Below are 13,795 nucleotides of genomic sequence, written 5' to 3' on the forward strand. Positions count from 1 at the left end.
AAGTTGCAATCTTCATCTTCGTTTAAAGATTATTTAACATCACCCCATCCCCAATAAATATGAATCAACTGATCATTACATGTAACGAATAAATAATTTTTACATAGTTATGGATGTTTTTTTGGTTTGGAAAATGTAAATGTAATCTAATCTTTGAAATTGCGGTGTTTGTTTTCTTTGTCAACATTGCAACTGCTCCACCTAATTCTGATGACGACAAGTGGAAGTGTGTAGGTGGATCTAACTGCAGGGCCGGAGGTAAGGGGTGGCCATGGCCACTGACAACAGAGATTAAAATGTGGCCACCCCTGTAGCCAAACCACACAACCAATAGTGAAGTAAGAGGTTATGCACACACTCATAAAACTCAAATTAGACTACTATTTACCATTCTTCAAGCAGAACCTTTTTTGTGATATTAACTATTATTCCCTCACACGGATAGTCAACAGTACATGAATTGTCATAGGATTTATACCTATATAAACAAATGATTAGGCAATCAAATAAAAACTGTTTCCACCCAAACCTTTAATCAGTTTGATAAGTGTTTCCTTCTTTGTGTTTTTAATGATTCATTTTGCTCTTCTGATTTGCTTGTTAAGGTTCTCTATTATCAGCTTTACTTACAGCATCTGCTTCATTTCCATTCTGCTGAAAATTTATCGGACAAGTCTGGCACCAAAAATAGCCTAATAACCTGCCACTGTTAAATCCTGTAGCACTGTTTCTTTGGTTATATTTCTCTCTGAAATATAAATATTATCTCTTTCCCCCTTGGACGCCTGCTAGGAATCGCCCATGTTCCTCTTACTTGAACTGTGCAGTTTGTGTCATATTTCAAGCCTGCTTCTAGAGGAACATGACTGGGTATGCATGAGCTGTGCATAAGCTTATTAGGGCTTGAAAAAACCCAGACCCTGTGGTCGCGTCAAGCTGCGTCTTTATTGATATATGTTGACGTCAAACTCGTCATTGAGAAAGGTTCCCAAAAAGTTGATTCTGTTCATCTGGACGTAGCGTTTTCAGTGGGAGAAACGTTTCGTCACTCATCCAAGTGACTTCTTCAGTCTCAGCTGACTGCAGGTTTCTCCAACCTTATAAACAGTACATTTGCCCAATGACTGAAACTAGCCCAGTGAATGAACAATGGTCTGTGAGGTCAGTTCCTTGATTATTAATATGCACATTGTCATGACCATTGATCGCCATAGCAAAATATGGAGAGTGTCTTCTGCAGCCAGATCGGAGAAGGATGCCACGGTGAGGATGTGGACAAATGGGTGAAAAATTTGTCTGACAGACAACTCATCCATGCAGAGAAAAACATCCTTGCTAAAGGGTTGAACTTTGCTGTGACGCCGAGCTAGTGGAACTGATCACAGCCACAGAACAGCGATTCAAAACAACAACATTGCAGACGTGGAAGCAGAGCAACTACGGACAAAAGTTTCGGCCTGTCTCAGCAATGCAAAGCCCCCAGCATCCAACATCACCATGGAGGAGAGGGAGGCACTCACATCACTTAGTAATGACAACAACATTATCATCCTTCTGGCAGTCAAGGGTAGGTGCACTGTTGTGCTAAACCAGAAAGATCATCATGAGAAAATTTTGTTACTGCTTAGTGACAAAAATGCTAATGAGCCCCTGAAACGACAACCAGTCTTCATTCCACCTGTTTCAGTATTAAAGGCAGAAAAATTGGTGTGCCATGGGCTCCCCAGTTTCACCCATTGTGGCCAACTTGTACATGGAAGAAGTGGAAAAGAGGACTTTGTTATCCTACCCTGGAACACCACCAAGTCATTGGTTCAGATATGTGGATGACACCTGGGTGAAAATCAAATCTCAGGACATACCACAATCCACTGATTACATTAACTCGGTGGACTAACACATCAAATTCACCAGGGAGGATATGAAAAGTCGCAGGTTACCCTTCTTAGCCTGTGAGATTTCCATCAGTAATGGGGGACATTTAAAAGCTAATGTGTACTATAAACCAATGCATATGGACCAGTATTTAATGTTTGAATCACAAACTGGGTGTCATCAGGTCGCTACAACACAGAGCAAACACCATCTCCACAGACAGGGCGGCCAGGGAAGCAGAAAAACATCACATCAAGAGGGCCCTGGGTAAATGTAGTCATCCCTGCTGGATATTTGTTAAAGATGGGAAGGCACCTAAAGAAAGCTCCAGCCGATGCAGGAGAGAAGGACAGCTGCTGCCTAAGCGAAAACCCTTAGTGATCCTTTCTGTGTCAGGAGTATCGGAACAGTTGAGTTGCGTCTCACATGACAGAGTGGATCAGAAATACAAGAGTAAATAAATGCCCACTGTCTTTCTCACCTCCGTTTTCTGACTTCTGTAGTTTAAAGCAGTCTTATCATTTATTGATGCTGCCTAAATGTAATTCTAGATAAATACAAACACTGCACAGTCACAACTGTCACAGAGATGAATTAATTTGTTATTTTTATGCACTATATTCATATAAGCTGTCTGTGACACTGCATTTAAATACCTGTTAAACACAGCGGCCCTGCTGAGTTGGATGTTATTGCCTCACCAAAGGTTTGATTTTAATTTAGTTGTTTAAATGTTAATTGCTCCGCCTGCTCCTCAAACCCTTTTTCAGGGTTACAGGGTGAGGACGGAGCTTTTTTTTTTTTTGGTTAGGCTCAACACACCTCTGAAGAGAGCCCTCTTTCTGTCCGCATTCCTGACATTTTTGCATTCCACATACGACTCAGCATCTCACACACACTCGCAGAAACACACATCAGAGGACAGCGACAGCGCAAGAGACAGAGAGAGAGGCGTCTGACAAAAAGAAACCAACAGACATCCAAAACTGATGTTATCATATTATAAAAAACAATATTACAAAGCTCTGTACATGTACACATCTGTTGCTGCTGCTGCTCACATAACTCACAGGAATTCAACCATCAACCACAATACTTACTGTTCAAACACCACAGAAAATATCACCTTATCCATCCACGCTAATACGTAACACATCGGTAAGTAGTTCTCTTCAAAGAGCCTGTAGTAAAGATAAGTATCTGTAGTATACCACACACCACATTTGTTATTTCATGTGAGACTGCAAGTCAGTGCTGATGATAAGGAAGCTGATAAGTTTGACAACACTTGGACCCCACACTAAAAATCAATGTTTGTGAACTGAGATTAAACCCTAAAAGAAACATCGAACAAAGACTTCAAAAACAGATTTGAAGAAGTTAATCGTTTGTTATCTCGCCGAACACTTCTGTAAGCACACTGCAGTACTTGACATGACCTTTGAAGAACCTGCACACTTTTAATGGTTTCTTATTTGAAATGCTAAGTGTCATTGTTGAGCCATTAAAAACTATTTACATGTGTGAAAACCAAAGTGGGCTCAACGCCCTGCGTAGACCACACTTACTAAAAACTGAGTGCTACAGACTGACGATCGCATTTAGATGTCGGCCAATACAACACACACAATGACACAAGAAAATTGTGTGCATAAATCGTTATTTCTCACCATAAATGTGACAGTTTGCACCCACCTGTAGCTGTCCCAAGCCAAACTCTCGCTGACATTTCCATTGTCTGGTTTTTCCTTCCTTCGCCTGTATAAGTCTGAGTTTGACAACTCTTTCAGCCTCAAAGAGTTCATCTCCCCTTTGCCTTGCTTTCTCTCTCTCCCTCCCTCTCTTCCTTCCTTCCTTCCTACCTTGGCTGAAAACGCTCAGTCCCCAGTACGAATTGTTGAGTCTCGTCTCACTCCAGTACTTGTCTCTCACATACACCTCCAGGGCTCACACCCTTGAGCACACAGAGGTGTGGTTATGTGGTTACACACCTATCAAAAAAGATATGCTCCCCCTCCCCCTCCTGCAGCAGGTAGAAGGGGGGGGGGGGGGGGGGGGAATGCATCACAGGAAGGAGGAGACAAAAGAAGAAGAAGAAGAAGAGTCCTCGACCTTTCAACACTGTCAACGCAGTCTCTGTTCACCTCCTACATCTCTCTGCCTCAGCACTCTCTGTACAGCAAATAAAAGCTGGAGAAGAAAAGGCATGAACAGCTGATAAAAAGAAGAAGATTTATTTTCTCACACTTAGAATACACTCATACAGAGTGTGAGTGCCTTCTGTTTAATCCTTAAGAAGGCATTCATGTCGGAGCTTTAAAGTAAAAAAAGTCAATATTGCCAATAAGTATTTGTAGATGTCTTGTTTGCTAATAAAGAAACTGTAAAAAAAACCCTCCTTTATTATGATTGATGACAGGAATATAAAGCCAAACTTCAAACTTGTACTTTGGAACGCAGTAAGGACCAGCGCTGATATCTGATCACGGGTACACGGGTCGGCATGGATACTATTTTCACAACTTTTGTCAACTGACATTATTTCCCAGCAACAAACAACAAACTATTGAGAAAAAGCAAAATGTCACTCTATGAATAATTCATCACAGCACTATGTGGGAGCGCTTATGTGGGAAGGGCTAATCTACAGCGAACACAAACCACAACAGATATTCAGGCGCAGACCTCTCAAAACATGAAGCTGTGATGTCATCAAAGAAGGGACGGGGTTCGGTAAACAGCATTCACAGCCATCAACTGACTATCTGCACGCTCTGTCAAGGAAGCTCCCTCACACAGAGCATTTCCTGAGATATAAAGTCGAAGGGTGCGTGACTTCTTGCTCTGCGTGCTTATATGTGCTAAAGTGCAGTCTAGCGATCACATGCATATTTCTTTGTCGGCCTTGAAGCCCCCTGATCCTGCTGCGCTTTGCCACAGGTGAGTCTTTTGTCCCTCACGTTACATCTTGTATGAAAAGGCAGGAAGGTTGTCTTTAGCTAAAAGAAGACTATACTGCACAGATGGCCTGTTTACCTCTGCCCTGCGCCTAAATTTAAATACTTAAATGTCTGGTCGCAGGGCACACTATTAGCAGTTACTCTTAATCACACTTAACATGTAAAAAAAAAACCCTAATTTAAATATTTTACTGCCCACAAAACAAATATAAGGTTACGTTCTTTTATTTCATTGGAGGATTTTAAAAGGATCTATTTATGTATCTTCAGCTACTCTTGCACATGCCTACTCAGTCTGCTGGGCTTGAAGAAGGTGCTGTGTTCTGAACTAGTAGATAAGACAGAGAACCGACCAGCATTCATCTTTGTCTGGGCAGTTTTACTCGTTTTATGGCTAGTTCCTAGAGTTTGTGTACTCTAAACATCTGCGGTACTCTGCTGCATGCCAGAAAGCATACCTGGCTACAACAGGAAGGTGTTTAGTTCAAACTTGCAGAGCACAACAGGTAGCTGGGTTGGATCATGGTGTCACCATAAATGAACCACTTTGGAGTTCATGTGACTCATTCATTTAACTTCATCTCCTCTAAAAGTGTCCCGGTGCAGCTGGTTTGGTGTTAACATCTGCACAAAGCAACCACAGGTCGAGGAGAGGTGTCAAAACACCTTTAAAATAATTATTTCATTTATTATATTATTGTTTATTAGCACATTTTGTAGAAAGTTAACAGCTCAGCTATAAAGGTGCTGGTTATAGAACAACCTACTACTTCTCATGAGTTAATTCTGATTGCTTTCTTAGGAGTTCTTTTTATGATGTTTATATTAAATAAAATGACCATTAGAGATGCAAAGGTACAGCTCAGGTTTGAAAGCTGTTTGACAGCTGACAAAAATCACGTATGTACAGACAACTACATGCAACATTTCCACCCCGCAGATTCACTTTCAACAGCCTGCCTTGACCTGTTCAGCATTCCACGTAGCCTTAACAAACACTTGCTCTCACACACACACTCATGCACAGAGTGTGAATTTTGAAATTTAATGTCAGCTTCACATCCTGGAGCAGCTGGAACAGGGTCACAGCAGCTCCGGCTGACATGTCTCAGTATGCCATAACACTCGTGATGAATCCCAGACCGTTCTCCCTCTTTCTTCCCCACTCTTCACATGCTTCAGTCAGTTTCTAAAAGTTTCCTCGGAACGAATAAAAGCGTGCCAGCTGTATTTCGAAAAGAGGAAAAGTGATGTTGTGCAATGACATTTGTGCAATTTGGAATTTACGGGGATATGTTGAGTTGAGACTGACTCATCGTCATCACCACACATACACACAAGCTGAGCAGACATTTCCCACAAGCCCAACAAGCCTTCCACCATGAACACACTGCCACTGTGTGGCCGTTGCTGATATTACAGCTACTCTTACTGACTTAGATCCTACGCTTTTCATATTCGGTTTGTGTGACATGCACCACTGCAGGTAAGAGATGAAACACATCACAGTGGGATTAAGAAACAGTGCTAACAGTAGCACAATGCTGCTTCTCGTTTAATTTAAGGTGTTGCATGCCAGCTCTGCGTGCCTATGTGTGGTTTACGTTCATACCAGAAAACAAACTTCATCACAATGATGATAAATATGTTATACAACAATAGGCTGACAGTGGAATTACAGCTTTTAGTACACCTAAAACCACTGACATACACTCACTCGAATCTCTGCAGAAAAGAGGAATGAAAGTCAGTAGAAGAAACAGAATAAATGTGTGTGAATGAGAGGGATACAGGTTGAGGGTAGATGAATTTTAATACCTGGGGTCATCCAACCAAAGCAACGGACTGCACAAGAGAGATGGAGGAGAGAGTGCAGGTAAGGAGGATTGGGTGGAGATGAGTGTCAGGGCTGATTTGTGAGAAAAGGATGGGAGCGAGAGTGAAAGAGAAGGTGTACAAGATGGTAGTGAACCCTTCTATGAAATATGCAATGATGGTTTGCAGGGCGTGGCAGTGAAAAAAAGATCAGAGGCAGAGGTTAAGATTTTCATTATGTGTAACCAGAAGGGACAAGATTAGAAATGAGTACATCAGAGGGACAGCTCAGGTTGAGGGTTTTAGCGACATAGTGGGAGACGCAAGACTAAGATGGTTTGGACATGTGCAGAGGAAGGATAGTGGATATACTGGACAAAAGATGTTAAAGATAAAGCTGCAATACAACAGGAGGATCAAGAGGAGATTTGTGGCTGTAGTAAAGGAGGACATGCACGCATAGGTGTGACAGAGGATGGCAGGGTTAGGATGAGATGGAGGCAGATGATCTGCTGTGCCGACCCCAAAAAAGCAGCAGAAGAAGAAGGCAAAGACTTCAGGCCCTTAAGTATCAACTGTGCAACATTTAAGTGCCACAGCCTACCTGAGTATTGTTGCTGACCATGTCCATCCCTTTATGACCACAGTGTACTCATTTTCTGTTTCCTGTTTCCAGCCAAGCCACAAAGCCCAAACATCTCAACCTGTTTTTTTTTGACCACCTAACAATATGTTCATTGTACTCCACAGTCACCAAATTTCAAACCAATAATGCACCTTTGAGATGTGGTGGAAGACAGGAGATTGTGCAGCTGACAAATCTGCAACAACTGTGTGATGCAATCATGTAGATATTAGGTCATTTCTGAAGGCAAAGGTGGTCAAATAGGTACGCTATATAATGTTAAATTAAAATAATAAATTGATTCTTGTCAAGATTCACACCTGCATGAGGAAGCACAGACAACTAAAACAGACGAACACCCTGACATGTCTTTCACTTGTGCACGTAGTAAAGCCTCGCAGCTGCTAAAATCACAAAAAGTGATAATGAAACGTAAAAAAAAAACATCTTACCAATATTTTGTCAGACTGCAGTTAGAATATTTCGGCTGTTGGTGCAAAGTCCGCTTTGCTATAACTGCAAACACTCTAACATCCGTTATCTCAGTCGACGTGGCCACATCACTTCCTGTTCACAGCTGTGTGTGTTTGTGGTCACTTGTGTCTACATGTTAGCACTGTGTGTGTTTGAGAGTGATGGGGGGGGCGTTGTTCAGGCCACTGGCTCGCAGACTGTTTGCCAGGATAAAGGCAGGGTGTGAGGAGGACAGATAAAAGGTCACATGGAAAAGGGGGGAAATGGAGGAACGAAGCAGCGCGAGGAGCCGTCGACGAAGGAGCGTTGATAATAAAGTAATTCTCACAGAGCTGCGAAATTTGTTGTTTCTTTCAGTTTTAATCAAGAGGTTAAACCACAGGCTGAGCTCATGTTATATTGTGTGTGTGTGAGGGATTCATCATAGTGATGGGTGTGCCTTCATATGTCTAACAACAGGCTGTTTCACTGTGATGAGACAAAAGATATTGCTAAATATCTCCCTGCTGAAATAACCAAGCGCCCATTTATCTCTACCAACAATATGATTGGTTCAGTTTTTCAGTTCCCTGATTCAACTTAGATTAACTTTCTGGATACATAAATTCTTTGGAAATATTCACTACCATTATCACAGGATACAGAGAGAGAGAAAAAAAATTTTTCTCACATCTTCAAAAATGCATATCACATTAAAATAATAATTTTTAAAAGTCCTGATGTTCAGTACAACATATTACAAGCTAATCTTGATACAAATAATCAAGGAGGAGGAACTCAAGTCATGCATGGTGTGTAGGGAATCTTTAGCTCGCAGTCAATTGCAGCAAAAGATTCCCGGTTTGATCCCAGGAGGAAACACAGATCCCTTTGGGGATGTGTCAGGATGAGAAAAAAACCTGCCAAATCAAACATGTGGGCTATAAACAACAAAGCAGCCAAAAGTAGCTACTTCTTCTTCTTCTGTCTGCAGGATTAATAATAGCTACATCTGCCTCACCCTATTTAAAGGCCATTTTTTCCACACACAAACACACACCACTGAGGAACTTCTGTAATTACTGTATCATTACACATCCTGTTGGTCCATACTTCCCCATGCATCGGTCAGGCTCCCAGCTGACTAACAGAAGAGTTTTTCTTGCTCTGAATGAGCCTTTGAGAGGTGACTACACATGACAGCAGGCATGAGCGGAGCATTTATTAACCCTTTACCTCTTAAAAGCCTTCTAGGAGTAACCTTTCAAGCACTCTTCTGAACTGAGCAGCTTCTGTCCAATTTCAGGCCTACTTATAGAACAAAATGACTGAGTGTACATCAGATGTTAGTGAGAGTGGTCTCTGTCTCTGCAGAGAGGAAAAACACAGAAACTATTCTAATGGCCATGAAATTGCATCTTTATAGATATATCCTGAGGTATCAAAAGTCATCATTAAGGTTACAGGGGAGGCTGTCAAATGTCATGTTTATGGGGGAAAGAGTTAAAGGCAGAAGTCTGTGCTTTTTCCTGTCAAACACTTTAATACGTTGCAAACCAGAGGCTAAAAACATCAACAGGGTTTCATAAAAGCCGCAGACAATCCTTCAGCGTACTTACAAAGAGGAACCATAGTGTTTTAGAGCAGCACTGTGGCGTGAATGGTTTGTACCTGTAGGAAAGAACTTTGGCGCCCCCAAAAGGAAAAAAACAACAAAAACAATTGTTTTTTTTATCAGTTTTTTTTTTTTTGGGGGGGGGGGAGGTTGATTTACTGAAGTGTGATATAAATTTTTGCTCATTTATAATAATTTAAAAAATCAACAGGAAAATGCAAAGACTTCTGTTAGATAAAATAACACAACCTCATTGCCTTTAATGTTTTAGTAGCAATTAGTCACTAGCCAAGAAAAAACTCTTGCTGTGGTGACATTACCTTGATTAATTACTGTGACTGAGGCTAACTGCTGCATCAGTTACAAAGTCATCTTCTTTTTATTTGGACTTTATTTATCAAAAACAGCAGTCCCGACACTTTTAACACTATGTTGTTTTCTTGTCATCAGTGGGTGGCCATAGCTCAGGTAGAGCAGGTGTAGTAATCAGGAGGTTGGTGGTTTGATCCCTGGCTGCGCCAAAGCATCCTCAGGCAACATACTGAACCCCAAGCTGCTCTCCGGTGCATCCATTGAAGTGTGAATGTTAAACAGAAAGCAATCAGGTGTAGAAAAAAATTTGTTGTATGGATGAGGCATGTTTTCAGTCCTCAAGTTGAGTAGAAAAGCTCCATTTAAGTTTTGTCAGTTTGCTGTTCTGGAGGATTCAGGTGTGTGTTAAGGCAATGCTACAATCTTACTAGGAAAGAACGTCCCAGCAAATTCACCCCAATGCCAGAATGCACAATGCTCAGACAAACTGCAACCCCCCCCTGAGCTACACTTCAGACTTTACAGGCCTCATTTAAAGAATGAATAAGTATGTGTTGTTAGGAAGGGTTTCCAGGAGAAAGCCTCCTCTCTCTGAAAAACAAACAAAACAAAATGTGGCAGCACGAACTTAGGTTTGCAACGCTGCATCTGCACAAACCACAAGATTTCTGGAAGACATGAATCCAAAGTTAAGACGTTTGACAATAATGCACAGCTCCACCTTTGGCACAATCCAAACACCTCATACCAACTGTCGTGCATAGTGTGAAGGGAGGGGTGTGTGATCTGGCACCTGGGTCGACCAAGAACTCCTCTGTAAACCAAAGTATTCTAGAGTCAAATGTGAGGCCATCTGTCCAACAGCTAAAACTGGAATCCTGAGCACAGCAGCGAATCCATGACAGAATGGCCAAAAAAGAAATGAATCTTCATGCTGCAACAGCCCAGGCGTTGAAATCCTGTGGTGGGACCTTAAGTGAGCTGTGGATAAATGAATGCCCGCGAACCTCAATGAACTGAAGCAACGCCAAATTCCTCCACAATGATCTGACAGACAGATAAAGTCATACAGAGAACAATTCATTTGACTTATTGCTGCTAAATGTGGCTCTACAAGCTACTGAAACATGGGGTGTACTTGGTTTTTTCCCATGACTATAAATACTTTTTAATGAGCAGTAAGAGGTAGGTTCTCACTGTGAGGCAACAGTGTAGACAATTAGAGAAAGCTGACTCAATAAATTACTTAATGGTGCATGGAGATTTTTCCAACAATTAATGATCAAATATATAAGAAGGAACTGTGTCGGAGGAAAAAAAAATGCAGAACTTATGTTTCTTCTTTTAAAACCTGAATTGTTTAAATAACTCCTGCATTTCAGAGTGATTGAGCACAGTATGAATAATCGCCCACACAGTTAAATCCACCATCACACAACTTGACTGCTTCCAAACAAGGACAAGTCCACACTGGAGACCGAGACGCTGGTCTAAGCTCTGGTTGTATCAACAGAATGTGGGATCAGATAAAAAATGTAATGCAATGGGAATGCAGCAATCCTCAGGCTTTTAGAAGGGCTAGTCATCTTAGAGCTTTTAGTGCTTTATAAAAGCCATATTCATCCTAACCCATAATTAATTCTGCAGAAGCATTCATACTACTTGGAGAAACTACTGCTCTGAACAGCAGTCCCAAAGGGACTGTTTAGCCAGGAAGTGATTTGGAAAGCAGTACTGTCCAGTTGCTTTATATGAACATTCCAGGGCAGGGTGGAGGTCACAGAGAAGAGGAACATCCTCCTCCGTTTTTTTTTTTTTTTTTTAAAAAAGAAAGAAAGAAAACATCCACAAAAATATATATTGCCTTCCTTTGGAGAAAAATATTCTCAAGGTTTTGTGCTTTTGGAAAAACCCACAGGTCTGTTTTCTGTGTGAGAAGGGCATGCATCAATGACTTGCACACATGAGTACCAGGTCAACAAAAATGTATTAAATATAAACCCAAATTTTCAAAAAAGCTTGTTAAAAATCAGGCTTGGAGATTTTCATTTGGTGCAAGGCTAAAAACTCCAGATTTTGTGGCCTAAATTCTGCACCGTCATATAAACACTACATCTTTAACAGTGCAAAATGGAAAACTTGGATAAAATTGAAAAATTAAAGTCGTTAAAAAAACAGTAGTGCTCTTTAGAAAATTTGTTGCAATTATTAAAAATATTCAAACATAAGGTAACATCATTTTCAAACCTCCAGACCATGTCGTTGGCCACACAGAGCAACAGACCAAACAGATTAAACAGCTATTTAAACAGAGGTTTCTTAAACCAAACCCACTTCTGATTACGTATCATTTTCCATGTGATAGCTGGACGTGTTTTACTTCTAATCATATGTTATAAAAACTACGTTACCTTTTTCCACAGTGAAAGTAACTAGGTAGGAGGCGCTAAAGAGGAGCTTAAGTTGTTCTAAAGATGCAATACAATATATATGACTGTGTTACTAATTATCTTTACTATTACGTCTATTTTAGAGAATTGCCTCTGGAGTACATTGTGTATTTAAAAAGGTCCAACCGCCTTGGATGACTTATAAATTACTAAACTGCAGTTTTTCACTCCACAAAAGAACAGAGGATTGCGGACTGTCAACTTTTCAGACCAATTTCTCTCTTTTTAGAAAAAATAAAACTTTTTAACAAATCGCTCACCCGTTTGTCATTTCTGTAATGCCGAGCATCGCTGTGTCCTCTCTCCCACCAGATGTGCGTCACCCGATCGCTGTTGCAGCTGTCCAGATGTTGTGCAGTCCGGGATGTAACGTTGGTTTTCGCACAGCGGAGTAGAATGGCGAAAAGGGGCCTCGCCTCAGTCCGGCCGATCTCACTCCAGTGAATGAGCCACTTCCAGGTGGGACCTTTCAGTGTAAAACAGCAGGCTTGCAAGATTCAAACAGGACCCTAAAAATCGGTTTAAAAAGAATAAATTCCTCCCTTTTTGCACAAACTCGAGCAATACATCATCTTACGTGGGTCTCCCACGATATCGCACGAGACTATTAACACAAATTTAGTTTCCATTTAAGCTAATGAGGAGTCAGGAAAACTGCCTTAAAATACAGTAGGAAACAAATTTCCTTTATACCTTTAACCTGTATTTGTTTGTGTGTGTTTATACTGCATTCTGTTTGCCTCGCATTTACTATACAAAGTTTAATGCACATTAATATAAAATATACAGCAAAAAATATCAATGAATGAGTGAATGAAAACATTTTTAAACATTTTTTTTTATTTAGTATTGGTGCTAAAATGTTTAAGAAATTTATGGAATTTAAAGATTTTATTCACGTGCCTTTTTGCAAATATATATTGACATTGGTCCCCACCCCCGACCTAAGTCAATAAATCACAATAATAACTCAAAACTGAGAAAACGACTTGGATTAATTGGGTTATTAAGACGAGATTCTAAGTTAATAATTTTGAGTTACCTTTTGGTTTTTAAAAAAAGAATTTTTCAGAGTCAGTGGGTTTTTGTTTTTTTGTTTTTCTTAAGTGTATGATGCAAAGAGCTTGTTGGTCACTCTAAAAGATTTTATACTTGTTGCTCTTTGCTTAAAGAAAAAAAACACAAAAACAACAAAACAAAGAAAAACGGATGATACTGTAATTAATTTCCCTTTCTTTCGCTACTTTGTGATTTAGAAAGTTAGAAAGCAAAAAATTTCAATTGTCTGCCTTTCCCCCCTAATTTTATTTTATCTTTTTTTTTTTTTTTTTTTACATTAGTGAGGCGATAAAACAGAGTCCAAACACGTTTGGGAAGAACAGAAAGCCAGCGTTATCAAATCAAGTGCTTTTATTTTGGAGACCAGAGGCTCGTGCATTGTTGCACGCGGTCCAAGTGACTTAGTTTTTTTCAGGTTTTGTTGGCAGGATGCACCTAAAACCACCCAGTAAACTCAGTAGGTTCTCTGCGCTCATTATCTCACTATAATATAAATGAGACGGATGCCGAGAGCCGTTTTTACATCCGCTGCAGCTTTACGCTGGGCTGTATCTACACATGAAGTATCTGGTCAGCATTGATGGAAAATCTGACTTTCAATTTGCCACCACTGGGAGGACTGTAACTACAG

General features: G+C 40.5%; 1 protein-coding gene across 2 annotated transcripts in view; it reads right to left on the reverse strand.

Moving 5' to 3' along the window:
* Nucleotides 1-12,558, reverse strand: part of lims2 (LIM and senescent cell antigen-like domains 2) — a 34,231-nt gene extending 21,673 nt beyond the window's left edge. The window contains exon 1 of one of the 2 annotated variants that reach the window (XM_084908374.1): nt 12,366-12,558. In XM_084908374.1, coding sequence (XP_084764500.1) covers nt 12,366-12,394 — 29 coding nt within the window. In that variant the 5' untranslated portion in view covers nt 12,395-12,558. Of the gene's footprint in view, nt 1-3,570; nt 3,887-12,365 lie in introns of those variants that run through there. The other variant, XM_084908373.1, reaches the window with a different exon arrangement.
* Nucleotides 12,559-13,795: the final 1,237 nt, after the last annotated feature.

The sequence above is a fragment of the Perissodus microlepis genome, chromosome 16 (genome assembly GCF_051167445.1).
Source record: "Perissodus microlepis isolate ML-2025 ecotype Zambia chromosome 16, ASM5116744v1, whole genome shotgun sequence".
Taxonomy (NCBI): Eukaryota; Metazoa; Chordata; class Actinopteri; order Cichliformes; family Cichlidae; genus Perissodus; species Perissodus microlepis.